Genomic DNA, 23857 nt, shown 5'->3' on the forward strand with positions numbered 1-23857 from the left:
TGTCTGTCTTCTTAAGTAGTTTAATTTATGTAGAGAATCTTGATGATTGGTTTTTTTTTTTAATTCTGTTTTCCTAGAAGTTGAGCCCCTTTTAGTGATTAATTGTGACTGTCAGCTTGAGTGGATTGAGAGGAGTCTGGCAGATTAGTTAAAAACAACATTAGGTGGTTTGGAAGCATTCTGCAAACACTGGGTGTTTCCTGAAAGCATTGACCACTGTGAGAAAGGGAACAGATACCCCTGAATGCATTAAGCACAGAGCCAACAGCCCAAAACTTAATTCTCTTTTTCATTTGCTAGCTAGTGCCCAGTTACTTCCTGCCTGAGAGAGTTGAATCTCAGAGACTGTAGGTCACACAGGAGTCTGGATTCCCCTGTAATGTCAATTTGAGCTAAGCTGTCAGAGGAAACCTCTCCTTGAAACAACAAAGTGGAAATGTACCAAATATAAGCTCATTGAGAAACTGGGAAAATATGCAAGCTGGTGTGTTCTAGTATTGATCTTTACACATATGGTCTATAGGCCTTGGTAAATCCCACATTCCCAGCAATCTGTAAAATTCAAATGCTCTACATGAAAATTCTCCATGATAGCACAAAGATATTCCAGCCCTTAGATAGAGAATCCCAGGATTTCTTCCTCACTGGCACCACCCAGACATGGCCTTTCTATTCAATTAGACCAAAAACTCCATCTTTCAGAGCCTCTGGTGAATGAGTTAGCATTAGAATTGGGCATGGGAAAAAACATTTAGTAACGTGGCATTATTCTTCTCAGATTTCAGTCCAGCTGTGAGACAACATAAATGGGGTAGACTGGAGTTTCTTGTAAGCAAACGAGGCCTCAGAAAAACATTCACATCCTCCAAGTGCTCTGACAACTACTCTAACAATGTCAATGAGCAAAATCTATTTCTTTCCCATTATCTGATCCCTACAATGCCAACCCAGTGTGAAGGGCTAGAGAAGTGAAGGTAGAGGAGAGAATTGAGAGCAAAACCTTTTCAGCTCTTATTTCTAGTCATAAAAAAGCCTCAAGTGACTCAAGACTTCTGGGGCAGTCTTCCCTATTAAAAAATAAGCCTCGATTGTATATGCCAACAAAAGGAGTAACTTCTGCTTATGTGAAGAAGAAATCATTTAACAAACAGCCTACAAGAAAAATTGAGTTCCAGGAAATTAGGGTTTGATGGAGTGCCTTTCTACTACGAGAAAGGAGTGTTTCTTGGAAGATATGGCAGTCGGTGTAAGAACAATGACAAGGAGTGTTTTATAAAATTCCTCATGGCTCTCATAACCTACTGCGAATTAAAAGTCTAAGAACTCAAACGAGAATAAACACAAGCAGTTTATAATGTCTTCTGTAGAAAGGGGGGCCAACTTCAAAGAGGAGTTCAATAACTTTCATATGTAAGATAAAGATAAGGAAGAATTGCCAAAACGTGGTGTCATGAATCACAGGAACAGCCAAAGCTAGAACAAGCACAATGCTTTTGCTCCTCTTTATATTTATACCAAAGACAAGCATGAATGTTAAAGCAAATAGCAAAGCAGATGCCAAAAACTATGAGGACAAAGGAGAAGTTAGATCTCCAGGCACACACAAACCTATGGCTCACAGATGTAAAAACTCAACAGCCTGATTCATACAAAAGTTCCATGTAGGTAGCTTTCTCAGGAATCTTAATTCTCTTTCACTGGAGGAGAGCCTATCTCATCTTAAGTGTCATTAGAAATAGATGTACGAAATTGGTGTCTTTGAGAAATCTAATTCTGATTGAAGAGATAGAGCAGTGCTGAAGAGCACTTGTTGCTTTAGCAGAGGATTGAAGTTCAGTTCCCGGTACCCATATCAGATGATTCACATCTCCAGAGGATTTGGTCCCCGAATTCCAACCTTTGTGTGCATGCCTACTCACATGTAGAAGCATGTACACACAGACACATAACTGAAACTAACATAGCATCTTCATCCAAAAGTGAAATCAACTTTTCTAAGAAAGTTTGAATATACCTCCTTGACTTTGCAGATCTTTACCTAATATATCTTCCTAAATATTCCCTTAGAAGACAGAATAGATATGCTTAGACCAAATGGTGTTTTGTTTTATTTGGTTTGGTTTGGTTTTGTTGTTTGATTAGACCTGACCTAAATGTCAGTGCCTAAATCCAAGTATATTTCCCCAATCTACAGCCTCAGAAGAGATCAATGATCCTTATGGGTTGTCACCTGTAAACATATGAAAACAACTGCTTTATGGTTGAGTGAAAGCAATCTGCAGATTTTTCAAATCACTTCTAACATGGAAAGAATCCCACAGGCAGCTCTTAGAACTCAACGATAAAAAGGTAAAGGAAGCACAACCCAACAAAGGCAGAACCATAAACTGCAACCTGCCTTTTCACCATTATCCTGAAGTACCAACAGATGACTGATGTCAATTTTCATATGTGGTTACATATTTGGCATACAAAACAACAAAGACCAATTATAAACCTCATCTAGTCTTTGAATTGTGATTTTTTTTTGAGTTTTTACAATGAATTAAATTATATCATTATTCAAAACAAGGGCATATTTTCTCATGAGATGTTTTATGCAACTTTAAGATTATGTGATTATCTTAATTAGGAGATTTTTTTTAATGTGGTATAATTGTAACCCAATAAAAGCTTAATGAATTATCAAAACAATTTATGCCTACATGTTTCTTTGATTAATTACATCTCAGAGAAATCTCATTATAAAATCTCCTCATGAATGTTTAACTTAGGGAATTTTCTTGACAAATCATTTACCTTTTTAAACTATGTATATACACTGTGGCTGCACGCATGTGTGTATGTGCACGTGAGTGCAGTGGCCATGGGAGCCAGAGGAGGGTGCTGCTCCTCTAAATGTGTGTACTGGAAACCAAACTTGGGCCCTCTAAAAGAGAGAGATGCACTCATAACCACCGAGACAACTCTTTTTTTTTTTTTTTTTGACATGGGAACTTATGAAAAATGTGAACAACATGCTTACTAAAGTCATGGCATGCCTGCATTTCACAAGAAAGATTAGAATGAAAGGAATCAGTCTCTCCCTCCTCCAGGACTGAATCTAAACCGTAACAACTTGTTTTGTTTTGTTTTGTTTTCTCCTTCTTCTGACAATGTTAACAAACCCGACTTTCAGGTACAACCCAGAAATAAGTGATTTTTGGTAAAAACGTTATCTTTTGCTCCATCTCTATTACTCCATTATACTTAATAGGCAACACTGACAAATGCTATTGCTAATGCTCTAACCAGTCTTAGATATCATCATTGGACTAACTAAACCATTCAGTATCTCCGACCTATGGACGTGCCCTCTCTCCACCACAGCCATTCTGAATCCACACTCTACACTCTAGCCAATACTCCCTACTCTTCCCTATCCACACTTGTTCTTTAATAAATTTACTACATTGCCACAACAGGGCTTTATTCACTCATGTATTCCCAGTATACACTCATTAAAGCCTGTTCATAATTAAACAATGCCTCTTTCCCTTTTTATTTCAGAATTGTTTTTGATGTATTGTTTCTTCATCAGGTTTCTAGATTTTTATCAGGTTTCCTGGTGTGGCATGCCTTTCGGATCAATGACTTTCACTTCAGAGGCTGGGATTTTTTGAAGTGTAAGCAGAGTTCTATGCTTTATGGTGCTTGACAGCCAAATGGTAGCACTGAGTGAGAGAACTCACTGGGAGAAGTGTGCTTGCCCATCCCACAGGAACCACTTACCCATGATTATATGCTCTGACAAAAAGCCCTAATTTCCATCTTATCATTTGTTCTATAATTACAATCAGGAAATATGTTTCTTTCAGCATCATGACTATCCCTCGAGTATTGTGACATAATACATCTCAGCTCTAGTCACATAACAGGATTAGGAAAAATGGTGTTTATAAGTGTCTAACAAGAGCCAGTCCACAATGACATAAAAGACCCTCTGTAACCGACCCTCATCTGACAAGGATACAGCCTTAAAGTCAGTCTGCCACATTTAAAGTACTTTTTTTTTTAAATCAATAGGTTATAGAACTAATGAATTCTCGAAACTAATTTTTGGTCTTTGTATCTTTCTTATTCTAACTTGCACTTCCTTTTCCAATTTGATTTAAAAATAACTAGTCATTATTTGAGAGTTACCACACAGCTTATTATCGAAGTCAGTGTCCTTGGATTATCTGGGTCACTACACTTCACACTTCTGACTGGTGAAGTTGAAGTAAGTTTTGCATAAAGGAGTGCCATGCATCAGATCTTGCTCTTAAACCTTTCCTGTAGACGTTTGATACACTTACTTTTCCTTGCTGACCAAACTGTATTTCTATCTGGCCTAAATCTGCCTGGCAGCAGATACACTTCGTGGCTCTGTCGCCCTGGAAACAAGGACAGCTATGAGCCACGATACCACAGAGCTGTAAGCCATTCCTCAGAATGAGCTGAATAGGCATTGGCCTCTCATTTCAATAAACATCTAAAACATACAGCTATCCAGACATATATCTCAAGTCCTACCTTTACTGCAATTGATATATTTGAAAAGTAAATGGGATATGATCTATCAATATGGATCTATCTGAATTGAATTTCATGGATAAAACCTTAATCCTTCTGCCATAGTTTAAACCTACTATTTTTGCGAGAATTATTGAGTCCCTCTATGTTTTAAGTAAAATGGGGACTTAGAAATAGTTACCAGATTATTCATGGCACAGTTTGATATGATTTTCTATAGTTTTCCAACTGTGTTCAGTATCTGCTAGTAATACTGAACAATGACAGTATTCCAAGATTATCTTTTCTGTGCTTTCATCAGTCAAAGCAGTAAATGCTCACTAGTTTAAGCTTTTGGTTGAAAATGTAGACAAACAGTAACCAAACAAATATAAGTTGATTTTATGTTCTGCCTCTTACAAGAAATATTTTGAATTTATTATTATTATAAGTAAGTATTTTAATACTTTTTAATTTGCAGAGAAATGGGATCATTTCATGTAAAGTACAACTAGAGTACATTATGCTCAATTAAATACACAAGAACATGCTACAATTTCTGTAAACATCTTCCTATAAGCTCTAAAAGAACAGGCATGAGACTTACCTCACTGATCATGACTCTGTATACATAGCAGATAATTACAAAGCTTGTGTTGAATTAATATGTGAACCAATGAGACAAATGGCCTAACCAAACCAGAAAGCATATTTGATAAATATGAGCCTATGAAAATGGACCTCAGAGATCTTCAGCTAGACCCCAACTGCTGGGCTTCTCAGTCTGCCTCGTGCTAATGACAGTGTGATGCTTCTCACAGACTGATCCTGGCCAAGGACTAGAAACAGCATGCATTCTAATTTCTCACAATAATGGGACTCCTCTTATTTGATTCAAGAGCTTCCCAAAGATTCTGGTGAGTGTTTTGTAAACTGTACAGTGGTATAACAGACTTCTGCTTCAACCTGAGTCCTTCTCCCTATAATGACAGTCGCATGACTCAGTCAACCCACTCTATGTTTTCTCTCGCAGTGTTCTTTAAATAAAAATTTTGCAGTGTTTACTCTCTTCTTGGCAATTGTTTCTTAATAGACCTCTACTAAAACAATACATAACTTCAAAAGTGAGTAACACTTTGGAAAACTTATATCTTCATTAACTAGTTTGTTAATCTATTTTGTGATAACAATATATTATACTAGAATACACTAATATACACTCTAATACTTTATAATGAATTCATATGCCACACAAAGTTTGACTACAAGTTACTAATTGCCTTTGAATTACAAATGATTAGTTCTCTCTCTAGATCCATACTTAAGGTACATGCTAAATAAATTATCACTTATACTTCTGGGAGAATACATTGATTTAAATTATGAAGTTCATTTCTTGGTTTGGATTTTAATCATAATTTTTCAACATGAATGATATCCATTTGAATAATAATCACTTTGAATAAAAATCATTAACATCATTAATTCAATATGACTATCCTACATTCATCTGAATAAGGAAACAAGTGTCATTCTAGAGTTTTGTTAAGACAATCCTCTTCACAGGATGCATCTGAACATCTGAATTATTTTATAATATATTTAACATATGTCTACTCTCAAAAATATTTTATCAGAAACTCTGGCATTAAATTTGAAGGCAAAATATGATGTCAATATTGTTCATAACTTAGAATATTGGTCATATGTTCTGCAGCTTACATATGTGACTCATTTCATAATGTGATAGGCACAAAAGCTCTTGAAATTAGGAGGTATAATTCATATTTTTAACTTTGTTTATTTATTTATTTATTTATTTACACCAGACACCCCAGAAGAGGGCATCAGACCCTATGACAGATGGTTGTGAGCCACCATGTGGTTGCTAGAAATTGAACTTAGGACCTCTGGAAGAGCAGTCAGTTCTTTTAACCACTGAGCCATCTCTCCAGCCCCATTCTTTTATTCATTTGATTATTTTTATTAGTTTATACTATTGTTCAATGAATAACATGCACAGTAAACCTTCCTAATACTTGTTGATATCAAGAATGTGATATTGATTCATATTTTCTCTCATTGACAGAATATAGTCTAATAATAATATCGTCTGAAAGACGGGCACACTTTTACACTATCAGATGTTAACCTTCAGTTGTTTGAATAAAATTACCCAGTTACACCTAAGCTTAGTAGAAGAGCTCTTTGAGTTTGCTAATCAACTAAGGTTTTCAACAGACTGTCCTCACCTCAGGGTGTGATGCCATCTTCTTATACTTCCACTATGCCTCATTGTTTCCTCAGTTCAGGGTATGACTCCAACTCCTGGTACCCCCCCTGTACCTCATCCTGGCTTTGTCTTCGGGTCTCATTTCTCCCCATCTATTTGCTCCATAGCCCAGAGTCATGAAGTCACAGGGAATAAATTAGCCCCACAGCTAAAATCAGTTTGGGCTAAATTATTGCTACGATTTTGTTGCTGCTGTATTTTTAGTTGTTGACTTGGTCTCATAATGAAAATGTGGGCTTAGCTTCAATTTTATTTAAAATTGAATTTAAAAATAAATTTTTATTAACCTGCCTAATTTACATATTTATGGAATTTGGTGTGATATTTTGACACATGTATATGGTAAGTTTTGACGAAATCAAGAGTCCAGCATATCCATTTTCTTATTATTTCTTTACATTTGGAGCCTGTAAACGCCGTTCTTCTGGTTCTTCATGAAATAAATACTAGACTATTGTGAACTCTACACCCCACTGTACAGTGGATCACTGACCTTACTCCTTCTATCTTACCACAAGCACCTCCCATTTCTTCACCCTCTGCAAACTCTAGTAATCTTTATTTGGCATTCAGATTGATTCTTTTGAGCATCCTCATGTAGTGGATGACATAGAGCATTTGCCTTTCTGTGTCTGGCTAAATTCCTTTAGCCTGATGACCTCCAGTTCTATCTATTTTACCACAAATGACTGGATTTCATTCTTCCTCAAATTCCTGTTGGCTTTCTGTGCAGTGCTGTGCTCTAAAACACTGAATAAAACAGAATAAAATAGAATAAAACACTGTTGTTACAAAAAGAAGTGATCTGAGCAACACCTTCTTTATGCATCAGAACCTAAACCACCAATTCACGAAGGCCAACACATGCACCTCCACACCAGCCTAAAACAATAGAAACATTTCCCTGAAGTGGGCATAGAGATTTCTCAGTGTCAAGGTAGAAAAATTGTGTTCTGTTTTTAACTGAGGGCCTAACTAATGTTGTTTTTGTTACTTTTTGGCTTTTTTTTTTTTTAGAGAAAACTTTCCACATTGGAAAGAGTTTATTTAAGAGAAATAATTCATAATTCACACTGAATTCAGGATGTCCAAAGGAATGAAAAAGAATGGTAAATGGGACTGGGTTGTATAGCGTTCACATGTTTAGTCAGTTGTGTCTACCAGGACCACAGGCAGTGTTTTGACCTGGGAGACATAGAGTTAGCGTGGTTTTGCTTACTCTCAAGTTTAAAATTTTTTTACATATAAACTAGATGTTCTCACTGTATTTAAAAATTGCTAGTAAATATTTCAGTATCTATGTAGCTTGATGCACTTAAACAGGTCTTTCAATCTGGGATGCTGACAAAGGATCAACTCACAACTATGTTGGCTTCAAACAGGAATGCCCATAGTTCAGCATGATGGCCACATTCTGCCATCTCAGCTCTAAGTCTGCACTAGCTTGATAGTGTATGTTGTGAAAGACACTGTAAGGAAGGCCTGATGAGGACATCTTAGCAATGTCCCATGGTCCTGGTTTTCTGAATTAGTCTCCAGAGTGGTCATAGAAACTCTCCTGCTAAGTTTGTATTAAAGTTGGATTTTCTTTTGAGATTATAACACGGTTGTATTCCTCTCTTTCTCTTTCCTCTCTCTAAACCCTCCCATATTCCCCTTCCCGTTCTCCTTCAAATTCACAATTACATGGGTATGTATGTATGTATGTATGTATATGTGTATGTGCATATCCATAAATACATATACCCATGCAATAACAATTAATGGAAAAGAGATTGTGAATTTGAAGAACAGGAATATGTATGTATATATGTATGTATACATATATCCTTAAATATATGTATGTATGTATATATGTATACACACACACACATACACACACACATATTCTTAAAGATAGCCTACTCAGTCCATATAATGCTACTTGTATATATGTTTCAGAGCTGACTGTTTGGCACTGGACAGTCAACGTGTGTGCTTTCCTAGGAGAAGATCCCTTTCCCCACTCTCAGCTTCCCTAAGTTTCCTGTAGTGCTTTGTGGACTCCTCTCTGTCCAGACTCATGTGCCTATTGCCATCATCCTTTTTCAACTGTGATTTTTTTTTGAGACGGGTTCTTTCTGTGCATACCAGACTATCTGCCACCCTAATACTCCTCTGTCATCTCAGCTTCCCAAATGCCAGAATCATCTTATATGCCACCAACTCAACTATGCACTTAAGTTTTATTTAGCCTAAAAGTAAGTGCTCTATGCACTTAAGTTTTATTTAGCCTAAAACAAATAAGTATCCAAATGCATTGGTTCAAAGACAGATTGTTTCATCTACTAACTACACATTTGGTTTAGGATCTCAGTCCATCCTAAAGCTACAAAGTAAAATAAAATCACCATTGTATATCCAATGTGCTGGGCTCTGCATCTTCCTCAGAGCAAATGATATATCAATGTTAAATAGTTAGATAAATGATATAATAATACAGTATGGAAAATTAACCCTGTGAGGCTTACTTAGAATTTTTTGTTATGCTTCCCAATAACTAAGTTGTATTGAGGATACATCTATATTCTAATGGCCATTGAGATTTTGCTGCTTGGAGAACAGGAGCTCATAATTTTGGTGCTCATCACAGGACCTGAAAACCTATAAATATTTATAAAGCTAGCTATTAACCTTCTCCAGGGCCAATATTTTGATCATTCACCCATGGGTTTAATCAAACATTCTCAGGATTTTAAGATGATGTACAGGGAACATAAGGAATGATTAATCCAGGTACAAATAACTGACAAGGTCAAAAGATGAAAGATTACATTGGACAAAATATTCTGGGTTGCTACCAAATATCAGATAGGAATGAAAACCAGACTACAAAAAGATCCCTTTCATAATACAATGTGATACATTACTACTCAGTTGTCTATTTATAACTGAAAATAAAATGTTTTACATTGATTTCTCAAGTTTCAATATAGTCCTTGTTGGTAAATGAATTTTTATTATGATGTTTTTTAGAGGTAGAATATATTTATTTCAATGTGATGACTATAATTAATAATAGAAATGAATAAGAATTATAAGGCATTTAGGTGTGTCTAGGTAAGAGTGCCTGTAAATACATCACACAACAAATGAAACATGGCACAAAGCACAGTCAAAATCAAGTTCCCCAAATGGAATTACCTCAGCTCTCATTTCTTCCACACCTCATTCTAGTTTCACCGTTAGGTGATGGTCTGTATATTTTCCAACCCTGCCCATTACCTTCTCTGTTGCTACGATGAGATGCTTGGCAAAACTCAAGAGAGGAAGTGTCACTTTGGCTTGTAAGCTGAGCGATACAAAACACCATGAAGAGAAACAATACAAGGTGGAAAGAGGCTCTATGGTGGCTGGAGGATGCAGGTACCTAGGACACCTGGTTTTGTCATATCTTAGTAGAACAGGAAGGAGGGAGTGAACAGGAAGTGAGCTGGACTATAAAGCCTCAAATCTACCCCCAATGATAAACATCATCTTTCAGGGCTCCACATTCTGAAGGTTATAGCAACATCACTAGCTGGGGAATCACAAACACGTGAACATATAGGGACTTGTGACATTCAAACAGTAGTCGCTGACTGATATATCCCTTGCTGCTCCTTCCCTGGTATTTTTGATGTAGGAAAATAATATCATACTTCATAATTGTTTTAGTTAGGGCTGCCATTGCTGCAATGATACACCATGACCAAAGCAACTTAGGGAAGAAAGAGTTTATTTCACTCCCAGTTCCATATGATCCTCCATCATCAAAATCAGTGCAAGTCAAAAGTCAAGCAGGGCAGGAACCTGGAGGCAGGAGCTGACACAGAGAGGCCATGGTGGAATGCTGCAGCCTGATTTCTTATAGAGCCCAGGACCACTAGCCTAGGGATATCACTGCCCACATGGACTGGGCCCTTTCTTGTTAATCATTAATTAAGATCATATGGACACATTTTTTTTAACTGAGGTTTCCTTCCCCTCACATGACTTTAGTTTATGTCAAGTTGACATGAAAATGACAAAAATATGATTATTTACACATCGCAGAGATCAGTGCTGCCTCCATCATCTATTCCTACCCCCTACACAACTTAAATAAGGAAAGGTATTCCTATTGACATGATAAAATAGGTGTGTGTGTGTGTGTGTGTGTGTGTGTTCGTTCTGATTCATGCTTACACATTATGACTAGGGAAAGCATTTTTTGTTTTTACTTACCTAGCATTTTGCCCAGTACCAAAGATTTGACGGCACTGAATTCTGTGCCTGATGACAAGTAGGTTTGTCTCCTTGTATTCTCATCAATCTACAAATGATTCCATGAAATTTTGCCATCCAAATAAGCATTGTTTTGTGGCAAAAAAAAAGAGGAAGTGAAGAAAGAAAAGAAGAGGAAATTGTTATTATGGCTTTATGATAGTTTAAGAAAGTGAAATTTAAAAACTTAGCCATTCAAAATATGATGTTTTTTAATCTCAGATAGTTATCCATTTTACCATCTTTCCCTTTATTGTTTGAACCATCTCCACTGCATAAGAAATCCAAATTTGATAAATGCAACAAAAAGACTATTGTGCTATTTTTTTTCTTAGCTTGGGATTTTTCCTGGAGTCATGCAGCTAAGAAATTTTCTTCTATGCAGAGCTGAAACATTAGTGGTTTTGTAGCAAAAGCTGCTAAGGCGAATAATTCCATTTTGCAGTGAATCACATCCTTTCTTCAAACTTAGTCTGATGTCTCAGTCATTATTTTCTGTTGTAGAATGATTGCAGCATTTATACCCATCTAAAGTAAGTGGGTTTCCTAAGAGGCCTGATGGTTCTACCAGTAGGTCTCTGAGAAACTAGACATCATTTCTTTTCTGAGCAAAATAAAACAGGCAAGGCAAGCTTGGCATTTTAAGCATCAGATATTAATAATGCCTCAGAGAGGTTTGCCAAAACCACAAACAGGGACTGGGGAAACACCTGACCACATCTGATGATTTTACCTATGGTATATTGAATATTGCTGGAAGATGTCCTTGCTACTGTAATTCATGGTTAACTTCTGCTCTAAATGCCCCAGGGCAGGGTTTCATGTGACCTTTGGATAATCTAGATTACCTCCACAAAGACCATTCCTTCTTCTCTGTTGATCTTGACATGATGAAGCTGCCCATCCGCCACGCCCTTAAAGTCAAAGCTGATGACATCAGGTTCGTGGTACTTACTTAGCTTGTATCTTATCTGCAAACTTCCTGAAGTAAAAAAAAGTTACACTTTTTAGTAAAAAATTCCACTTTCAAACCAAATTGTCTCTAAGCCTTTCAATTTTTTTAAATATATTCACTTCCAGAGAAAGATTAACCAGCATTCCTTTGGGTGTGCCTCCTCAACCTCACCTCTAAAAGTCAGTTCTTGAGTGAAATTACAGTATTTTCTAAATCAAGAGTAGACATATTGCTCATGAACTGACTCCTGAAAAATCTTTAATTTCATTCATATAGGTCAACTTTTTTTTTTACTTTTTTTATTCGATATAATTTATTTACATTTCAAATGATTTCCCCTTTTCTAGCCCCCCCACTCCCCGAAAGTCCCGTAAGCCCCCTTCTCTTCCCCTGTCCTCCCATCCACCCCTTCCCACTTCCCCGTTCTGGTTTTGCTGAATACTGTTTCACTAAGTCTTTCCAGAACCAGGGGCCACTCCTCCTTTCTTCTTGTACCTCATTTGATGTGTGGATTATGTTTTGGGTATTCCAGTTTTCTAGGTTAATATCCACTTATTAGTGAGTGCATACCATGATTCACCTTTTGAGTCTGGGTTACCTCACTGAGTATGATATTCTCTAGCTCCATCCATTTGCCTAAGAATTTCATGAATTCATTTTTTCTAATGGCTGAATAGTACTCCATTGTGTAGATATACCACATTTTTTGCATCCACTCTTCTGTTGAGGGATACCTGGGTTCTTTCCAGCATCTGTCAATTATAAATAGGGCTGCTATGAACATAGTAGAACATGTATCCTTATTACATGATGGGGAGTCTTCTGGGTATATGCCCAGGAGTGGTATAGCAGGATCTTCTGGAAGTGAGGTGCCCAGTTTTCGGAGGAACCGCCAGACTGATTTCCAGAGTGGTTGTACCAATTTGCAACCCCACCAGCAGTGGAGGAGTGTTCCTCTTTCTCCACACCCTCTCCAACACCTGCTGTCTCCTGAATTTTTAATCTTAGCCATTCTGACTGGTGTAAGATGAAATCTTAGGGTTGTTTTGATTTGCATTTCCCTAATGACTAATGAAGTTGAGCATTTTTTAAGATGCTTCTCCGCCATCCGAAGTTCTTCAGGTGAGAATTCTTTGTTTAACTCTGTACCCCATTTTTTAATAGGGTTGTTTGGTTTTCTGGAGTCTAACTTCTTGAGTTCTTTATATATATTGGATATTAGCCCTCTATCTGATGTAGGATTGGTGAAGATCTTTTCCCAATTTGTTGGTTGCCGATTTGTCCTCTTGATGGTGTCCTTTGCCTTACAGAAACTTTGTAATTTTATGAGGTCCCATTTGTCAATTCTTGCTCTTAGAGCATACGCTATTGGTGTTCTGTTCAGAAACTTTCTCCCTGTACCGATGTCCTCAAGGGTCTTCCCCAGTTTCTTTTCTATTAGCTTCAGAGTGTCTGGCTTTATGTGGAGGTCCTTGATCCATTTGGATTTGAGCTTAGTACAAGGAGACAAGGATGGATCAATTCGCATTCTTCTGCATGCTGACCTCCAGTTGAACCAGCACCATTTGTTGAAAAGGCTATCTTTTTTCCATTGGATGTTTTCAGCCTCTTTGTCGAGGATCAAGTGGCCATAGGTGTGTGGGTTCATTTCTGGATCTTCAATCCTGTTCCATTGATCCTCCTGTCTGTCACTGTACCAATACCATGCAGTTTTTAACACTATTGCTCTGTATATATAGGTCAACTTTGAGATTATTATGAGCATATCATGACACTTCTCTCTATGAAGAAATGCAAATGTAGGTATTGATTGGTAAAATGCCATGTATTGTTCAATGTTGCTACAGCATTCTTTTTATATAACCTCATTTTTAAAAAAAATAGCATTTGCAGTCAGTTACAAGAGTCTCTCCACCATCTTGGATCTCAGAGAAATCAGACAGACTGAGGTACGCAAATATAACCCAAGGCCAACATCATGGGGGGGGGAGGGGGGTGTCTAAGCCCGATGGGTGTTGGCCTGCACCCAGGCCCAGGGCTGTTCTGGGGGGCCATTGGTATGCAAACCCAGCCAGGAGGTTGTTTGCCAGGCAGGCGCACACTCTGCCATTTTGACTACAGACACCAGAGAGTTCTAGCAGGCAAAGTCAGCTAAGAGTCATAGCCTTAAGCTAACATACTGGGGGTCTAAGCCAGACAGGCCTTGGACTGACCCCAGGCCCTGGACTGCTCGGTGGGCCATCTGTGTGCCAACCCGGCCAGGAGGTTGTTAGCCTAGCAGACTCTCCTGGCACTTTCAGGGAGCGCACGCATGCCTCCATCCTGACCACCTGACAGAGCAAATTAACAGTCATAGCCTGAGGGGAACTTTGCTCAGGTCTTAGCCTGCCAGGCTTTTGCCTAGACTCAGGGCCTCAGCAGCTAAGCTAGCCTTGTGTGCACCAACCCGGTTGGGAGATTGGCTGCCCAGCAGAGTGACCAGCACTCGGAAAGTTCCCGCAGCAGTATAGACCATCAGCACTCACTGAAGGAGCAAACAGGTAGCGCCTGGTTCACACAGACAACCTGAGGCAAGGCACACTAGGGCTGCAAGGCCACCCAAGAGGAGGGCAGCCCATTAGCAATCAGGGGACACCCAGCCATCCAGTGTTGCAAAAATAGCCATATACCCTCACAGGAGACACAAATACCAGCCAAAGACAAGACCAACTAATGCCAAAAATAACAAGATGGCAAAGGGCAAATGCAGGAATGCTACTAACAGAAACCTAGGTAATATGGCAGTGTCTGAACCAAACTCTCCAACATCAGCAAGTCCTGATTACACAAACACACCAGAAAAACAAGATTTGGATTTAAAATCACTGTTCATGATGCTGCTAGAAGAACATAAAAAGGACATAAGTGAATCTCTTAAAATAAAAAAAAAATACAGGGGAACATGAAAAAGCTAGAAACCCGTATAATGGAAACACAAAAATCACATAAAGAAATTCAGGAGAATAAGGCTCAAGAGATAGAAGCCAATAAAGAAGAAACACACACACACAAAAAAAAAAAAAGCTTAAAGAAATACAGGAGAAAGTGAGTCAAACAGCAGAAGTCATGAAAGAAGAAACACAAAAATCTCTTAAAGAATTACAGGAAAACACAAACAAGCAAGTGAAGGAGCTAAGCAAAACCATCCAGGATCTAAAATCAGAAGTAGAAACAACTAAGAAATCACAAAGGGAGACAACTTTGGAGATAGAAAACTTTGAGAAGAAATCAGGGGCCATAGATGCAACTATCAACAACAGAATACAAGAGATGGAAGAAAGAATCTCAGATGCTGAAGATACCATAGAAACCATTGACGCAACAGTCAAAGAAAATGCAAAATGCAAAAAGCTTGTATCCCAGAACATCTAAGAAATCCAGGACACAATGAGAAGACCAAACCTAAAGATTATAGGTATAGATGAGAGTGAAGATTTACAGCTGAAAGGGCCAGCAAATATCTTCAACAAAATTATGGAAGAAGACCTTCCCAACTTAAAGAGAGAGATGCCCATGAATATACAAGAAGCCTACAGAGCTCCAAACAGACTGGACCTGAGCAGAAATACCTCCCGTCACATAATAATCAAAACCCCAAATGTACTAAACAAAGAAAGAATATTAAAGGCAGCAAGAGAAAAAGGCCAAGTAACATATAAAGGAAGACCTATCAGAATCACACCAGACTTCTCACCAGAGACCATGAAAGCTAGAAGATCCTGGGCAGATCTCATGCAGACTCTAAGAGAACACAAATGTCAGCCAAGACTACTATACCCAGCAAAACTCTCAATCACAATAGATGGAGAAACCAAGATATTCCATGACAAAACCAACTTTACACAATATCTTTCTACAAACCCAGCTCTACAAAGAAGAATAGGAGGAAAACTCCAATGCAAGGAGGTAAATGACACCCTAGAAAAAGCAAGATAGTTACCTTCTTTCATCAAACCCAAAAGAAAATAACCACTCAAATATAAAAATAACATCAAAAATGACAGGAAGTAATAATAACTATTCCTTAATATCTCTTAATGTCAATGGACTCAACTCCCCAATAAAAAGACATAGACTAACAGACTGGATAAGGAAACAGGACCCTACATTTTGCTGCATACAGGAAACACACTTCAATGTTAAAGACAAAAACTACCTTAGAGTAAAAGGCTGGAAGATAATTTTACAAGCCAATGGTCTCAGGAAACGAGCCAGAGTAGCCATTCTAATATCAGATAAAATTGACTTTCAACCTAAAGTCATCAAAAGAGATACAGAAGGACACTTCTTACTGGTCAAAGGAAAAATCCACCAAGAAGAACTTTCAATTCTGAACACCTATGCACCAAATGCAAGGGCACCCTCATTTGTAAAAGAAACTTTACTAAAGCTCAAAGCACACATTGCACCTAACACAATAATTGTGAGTGACTTCAACACTCCGCTCTCCTCAATGAACCAATCAGGAAAACAGAAACTAAACAGGGACAAAATAAAACTAATTGAAGCTTTGGACCAATTGGACTTGACTGATATTTATAGAACATTTCACCCTAAAACAAAAGAATATACGTTTTTCTCAGCACCTCATGGTACCTTCTCCAAAACTGACCATATAATTGGTCACAAGACAGACCTCGAACTAATCCCATGCCTCCTATCGGATCACTATTGTGTAAGAGTGCTCTTCAATGGCAACAAAAATAACAGAAAGCCCACATACACATGGAGGCTGAAATAAAGAAATAAAGAAAGAAATTAGAGACTTTTTAGAATTTAATGAAAATGAAGGTACAACATACCCATTGGGACACAATGAAAGCAGTACTAAGAGGAAAACTCATATCCCTGAGTGCCTCCAAAAAGAAAATGGAGAGTGCATACACTAGCAGATTAACAACACACCTGAAATCCCTGGAACAAAAGGAAGCCAATTCACCCAGGAGGAGTAGAAGACAGGAAATCATCAAACTTAGGGCTGAAATCAGTCAAGTGGAAACAAAGAGAACCATACAAAGAATCAACGAATCCAGGAGCTGGTTTTTTGAGAAAATCAACAAGATAGATAGACCCTTAGCTAGACTGACCAAGGGGCAGAGAAAAAGTATCCAAATTAACAAACTTAGAAATGAAAAGGGAGATATAACAACAGAAACTGAGGAAATACAAAAATCATCAGATCCTACTACAAAAGCCTATACTCAACACAACTGGAGAATCTGGAGGAAATGGACAATTTCCTAGACAGATACCAAATACCAAAATTAAATCAGGACCAAATAGATCATCTAAACAGTCCCATAACCCCTAAAGAAATAGAAGGGGTCATAGAAAACCTTCCAACCAAAAAAAGCACAGGACCAGATGACTTCAGTGCAGAATTCTACCAGACCTTCAAAGAAGACCTAACACCAATACTCTTCAAACAATTCCACAAAATAGAAACAGAAGGAAGACTACCCAATTCCTTCTATGAAGCCACAATTACGCTGATACCAAAACCACACAAAGATACAACAAAGAAAGAACTTCAGGCCAATTTCCCTTATGAACATCGATGCAAAAATACTCAATAAAATTCCTGCCAACCGAATTCAAGAACACATAAAAACGATCATTCCCCATGATCAAGTAAGTTTTATTCCAGGGATGCAGGGTTGGTTCAATATACGGAAATCCATCAATGCAATCCACTACATAAACAAATTCAACGAAAAATCCCACATGGTCATTTCATGGATGCTGAAAAAGCATCTGACAAAATTCAGCATCCTTTCATACTTAAAGTCTTGGAAAGAACAGGAATTCAAGGCCCATACCTAAACATAGTAAAAGCAATATACAGCAAACCGGTAGCCAGCATTCAACTAAATGGAGAGAAATTTGAAGCAATCCCACTAAAATCAGGGACTAGACAAGGCTGCCCCCTTTCTCCTTATCTTTTCAATATTGTACTTGAGGTACTAGTTCGGGCAATTAGACAACATAAGGAGGTCAAAGGGATACAAATTGGAAAGGAAGAAGTCAAACTATCATTATTTGCAGATGATATGATAGTCTACCCAAGTGACCCAAAAAACTCCACTAGAGAACTCCTACAGCTGATAAACAACTTCAGCAAAGTGGCAGGTTATAAAATCAACTCAAGCAAATCAGTAGCCTTCCTTTACTCAAAGGATAAGCAGGCTGAGAAAGAAATTAGGGAACTGACCCCCTTCACAATAGCCACAAACAGTATAAAGTATCTTGGGGTGACTCTTACCAAACATGTGAAAGATCTGTATGACAAGAACTTCAAAACTCTGAAGAAGGAAATGGAAGAAGACCTCAAAAAATGGAAAAACCTCCCATGCTCATGGATTGGCAGGAGTAATATAGTTAAAATGGCCATTTTGCCAAAAGCAATATACAAATTCAACGCAATACCCATCAAAATCCCAACTCAATTCTTCATAGAGTTAGAAAGAGCAATTCTCAAATTCATCTGGAATAACAAAAAAACCCAGGATAGCTTAAACTATTCTCAAAAACAAAAGAAATTCTGGGGGAATCAATATCCCTGACTTCAAGCAATACTACTGAGCAATAGTGTTACAAACTGCATGGTATTGGTACAGTGACAGGCAGGCAGATCAATGGAACAGGATTGAAGATCCAGAAATGAACCCACACACCTATGGCCACTTGATCTTCGACAAAGGGGCTGAAAACATCCAATGGAAAAAAGATAGCCTTTTCAACAAATGGTGCTGGTTCAACTGAAGGTCAGCATGCAGGAGAATGAGGATTGATCCATCCTTGTCTCCTTGTACTAAGCTCAAATCCAAATGGATCAAGGACCTACACATAAAGCCAGACACTCTGAAGCTAATAGAAAATAAACTGGGGAAGACCCTTGAGGACATCGGTACAGGGGGAAAGTTCCTGAACAGAACACCAATAGCTTATGCTCTAAGATCAAGAATTGACAAATGGGACCTCATAAAATTACAAAGTTTCTGTAAAGCAAAGGACACCATCAAAAGGACAAATCGGCAACCAACAAATTGGGAAAAGATCTTCACCAACCCTACATCAGATAGAGGGCTAATATCCAATATATACAAAGAACTCAAGAAGTTAGATTCCAGAAAACCAAATAACCCTATTAAAAATGGGGTACAGAGTTAAACAAAGAATTCTCACCTGAAGAACTTCGGATGGCAGAGAAACATCTTAAAAAATGCTCAACTTCATTAGTCATCAGGGAAATGCAAATCAAAACAACCCTGAGATTTCACCTTACACCAACCAGAATGGCTAAGATTAAAAACTCAGGAGACAGCAAGTGTTGGTGAGGATGTGGAGAAAGAGGAACACTCCTCCACTGCTGGTGGGGTTGCAAATTGGTACAACCACTCTGGAAATCAGTCTGCTGGTTCCTCAGAAAACTGGGCATGTCACTTCCTAAAGATCCTGCTATACCACTCCTGGGCATATACCCAGAGGATTCCCCAGCATGTGATAAGGATATATGCTCCACTATGTTCATAGCAGCCCTATTTATAATAGCCAGAAGCTGGAAAGAACCCAGGTATCCCTCAACAGAAGAATGGATGCAAAAAATGTGGTATATATACACAATGGAGTACTATTCAGTCATTAGAAACAATGAATTCATGAAATTCTTAGGCAAATGGATGGAGCTGGAGAACATCATACTAAGTGGGTTAACCCAGTCTCAAAAGATCAATCATGGTATGCACTCACTAATAAGTGGATATTAGCCTAGAAATGTGGAATGCCCAAAACATAATCCACACATCAAATGAGGTACAAGAAGAATGGAGGAGTGACCCCTGGTTCTGGAAAGACTCAGTGTAGCAGTAAAAGGCAAAACCAGAACGGGGAAGTAGGAAGGAGTGGGTAGGAGAATAGAGGGAGGGAAGGGGGCTTATGTGACTTTCAGGGAGTTGGGACCAGAAAAGGGGAAATCATTTGAAATGTAAATAAAAAATATATCAAATGAAATAAAAAAGGAATTAAAAAATAGCATTCTCATATGCTGGAAAGGCAACTGAGACATGGAATTTTGAACAAATGTAGTTTTATACAAGATAAGAGTAGTTTCCAAAGGTCTGTGAGTATAGACTTCGGAAGGAAAGTAAAGTGAAATAAGAGACTTTCAGCTAAATTTATTATTCAAATGAATAGTATTCAATTGCCTGCAGAGATTTCAATTAATTTGCTTTGCAGAACTCCTCCTGAATTAGCAACAACCACACGAACAAAACTCTCAACATATAGATAAACTTTAAGCTTGAAGCTGACACCAAGGGCACACAAAATTACTCCTATGGAGGCATTCAGTACCCCTGAGCCATTTGATTTAAGTGAGACAGTGTAGTTGGATATTTGTATGTCAGTGTCTTTCCCTCACCTGGAGAACTTATTTCTAAAATATTCATCTTTCATAGACACATGAGACAGAGAAAAACAGTAGTAAGCGTTTTTCAGTGACAAGATTTCTGTAGCAAAACACATTTTGTAAGCCACATACCATTACCCTGCATGAATATAGCAATGGTTCTTATGACTACATTATTCTGTTCGGACCAACAGGTCATCTCCTGGACATTTTTATGTATAATACTGATCCATTAACACTCCTTGAATACATTTTAGCTTTGATTAGAAGAAAATATGTGCCACGCACAAGGAGACATTTTATTTTAAAGTAGAACACCAACGCTGCATCAATATTCATACAAAATACTTAAGAGCTCCTGGCAAAAATAAAATAAAAGTATCTGGAGACATGGCTCAGCAGTTAAGTGGGCACACTGTTCTCTGGCAGAAGAGTTCCATTCGAAGCATCCAGGTCAGGCAGCTCACAACCTCTTGAAACTCTGCACCAGCCATGGGAAATTCAATGCAATGCCTCTGACCAGCACCCATGGCACCTGCATTCATGTGCATGCATACATACACAGAAATAATTTACAATTATGAAAACATATAAAACAAATAATATAGAAACAAACCAAATTTCACATCATTGGTATAAAATTGCCAAAATTATAAGACATAAACCCATCTTATGTACTTAAAGGATCCTTTTGGATTAATCTATGTGATCATACTCTCAAAACAAAGATAAAACCTAGACATACCTGTTTTTCCTCCCTAATTTTAGTTTAGAGGCAAACATCCCAGAAGGAGATGTATTCTATTGTGCCAGTGTCCAAATGAAATCTTTTCTCTCACCTAAAACACACTCACCATTTTTGGCAATGATAACTGAGAGGTATTCTTTATAAAAGGAACTCATATAAAGCAGCAAGCTTGGTGCCCGTGTAGTTCGGAAGCTAAATTTGATCATCTCTCTGCTCAGCTTCATATCGCCATGAAATGAAGCAGCATGGAAGCTGGAGTTCTTACTTAAGGAATAATTTTCTTGAAAACTGTAAATCACAGAAGACCCAGATCCAAAGTATGCAGAAATCTCTGAAATGATATGCAGATTGTATGTTAAAAATTTTAAGTACAAGGATCTTGTTTACGTTACATGACTTGATATCTTATTGCTGAGAATGAAGAACACAGAAGACATAGTCCCAGGGTAAGATAACACAGAGCATTTTTAGAGATTGCCTTTATGTGAGAATGATATATACTTCATTAGTATTGTCTTATCTGAAAAGCTAAGCTTCCTGTCTTGTACCCAGCTAAACATCCACTTTCTTATTTAAATTCTGACTCCTATGTATTATTGTGTAGCTAGGACACATACATCTTCTTGTAATAAAAAAAATGAAGAGTGAAGTTTTTTTCTAATTCAGTATCAATAAGCATAAATACCTTTATTTTATAATAATTCTCCATATCTCTTGTAAAGAAGGTTAAATATAACACAATACAAGAGGGGCATGTAGTTGGCAGGGATGGAGTCAGTTTGCAATAATTTAACAAGTGTAACATTTAATCTAGAGGAGAGTAATATTTCAGATTTACACACATATACTGGTAAATATATATGTATGTAAGAGTTCAGTGAAAAAATTAGTTTTAAAACCCTGAGTGTTGTTTCCTCTGCTTCTCTAAGCATCTGGATGCCGATTTTTCTTATGAATGCTACTTACTCATCATAAAGCAACATTTTGAGTCTTATGTCACTTTAGGAATTTTTAATATGGTTATATTACTTGTAATATAACTCTCATACACAGTATTGTGTGTGTGTGTGTGTGTGTGTGTGTGTATGTGTGTGTGTGTGTGTGTGTGTGTGTGTATGATAAAAGAACTGGAATTTCAGTTAGAAAATGAAGGAAACTCATTCTGGAGAAGAAAAGTTTTCATTCACACTTTAGGCCAAAATTGCTTCCCAGACTATTACCAGTGGTGTCTGGTTATTATCACAATTGATTTTGAAATCACAGCTTATTCTTGATAAAAAAAAAAAAAGCGGGGGGTGAACCAAAAAGCACAGGGTTTTGCCAGATTTTCATTAACTAACCTCTGTCACTTTTTCTACAAAGTTGCTTTGATTCAGAGCCAATTTCTTTTAGCTTCCTTCAAGAGACGATTAGGAAGCACAGAGACACTCCAACAAAGTCAATGCATTTAAATTAATTGGATGTTGGTTTTCTTCTATGAAAATCTACGAAAGTACAATACATGTCTGTATATTCAGAGAAGGCTATCCAAAACAATTACTACTATACAGTGCACTTTTCTTTTTTTTCCCTGTGGCATGGATCTGGTGATTAAGAGAAACTGCCAAATACCTACTCTGCCGCTTTAATTCACTAACACATATTCATTTCCTACACGCCAAATATCATGTCACTATTTTCTTGGGCATCAGTAGTTATTAAAAAATATTAGTTTGACTGATACAAAAATTCATACATTTTTCTGTAGTCCTTTGTAATGCTGAACATGTTCAACAAAAATAACAATACACCCTGGAATGATTTTTTTTAAACCAAGGATGGCCCCATAGGACAAATTATTGACAGCTCTATTCTTTAAACACATTAGTAGTAGACAGAGTAAAAGTAGATTGATGGACAACATTGAAGACACCTAAAGGCTACCATTTGTGCCTATTCAGCAACAGACAAGCATTTTTCCTGAATTGAGTTGGAAGACCGAAGAATTAAAATATAACTGACATACAATAACCAATTTTCAAAAGAATATTTTAAATGTAACTACTTTTGTTTCAAAGAGCTTCACAACAGACACATACACACACATGTACACACACAGGCATGCACACATGTGTGCACATACATGCTCACGCTTGCACTGGCACCTGCACATGCAAACACATACAAGGCCTGCCAGGTGTCTTGTTCACAGGGATGCAGGTTCAGATCACCTACCTTTGGAGCAGAATGGTCCTGCATAGGCAGACGAAGAGCAATCACAGAAGAAGCCACTGGGCTTTTCCCTGCACTTCCCTCCGTGGCGACATAACTTTCCATAGCTCCCACAGTGTCCTCTGCAACCTGGCTGCACCCCAGGGGTCACTGTGGCTCTTTCTTCCAGATCCAGGGCTATCCCATTCAACTGCAGAGACCTGATACACCCAAGGAAGCCTCTCTGCCGGGTGGCGGTCCCGCCTACAAAGAAAATACTGCAAATGCAAACAAGTTCCTATGTGTCATTCAGGACTTAAGGATGAAGCAAAGCCCAAAAGAGGAAACCTTGTGACTTAATGATATTAGGACATTGAGCTGCACAGTGGGAAGAGAACCTGGAAGCTG

At 37.8% G+C, this 23857-nt stretch overlaps 1 protein-coding gene across 1 annotated transcript in view; it reads right to left on the reverse strand.

The window, feature by feature from the left end:
* Positions 1-23857, reverse strand: part of Cntnap4 (contactin associated protein family member 4) — a 295010-nt gene that overhangs the window by 11123 nt on the left and 260030 nt on the right. Inside the window, 4 exon segments of the mRNA XM_052166567.1 lie at positions 11072-11159; positions 11959-12092; positions 21366-21590; positions 23474-23713. Of these exon segments, the coding sequence (XP_052022527.1) occupies positions 11072-11159; positions 11959-12092; positions 21366-21590; positions 23474-23713 (687 nt within the window).

Source organism: Apodemus sylvaticus, chromosome 21, assembly GCF_947179515.1.
Source record: "Apodemus sylvaticus chromosome 21, mApoSyl1.1, whole genome shotgun sequence".
NCBI lineage: Eukaryota > Metazoa > Chordata > Mammalia > Rodentia > Muridae > Apodemus > Apodemus sylvaticus.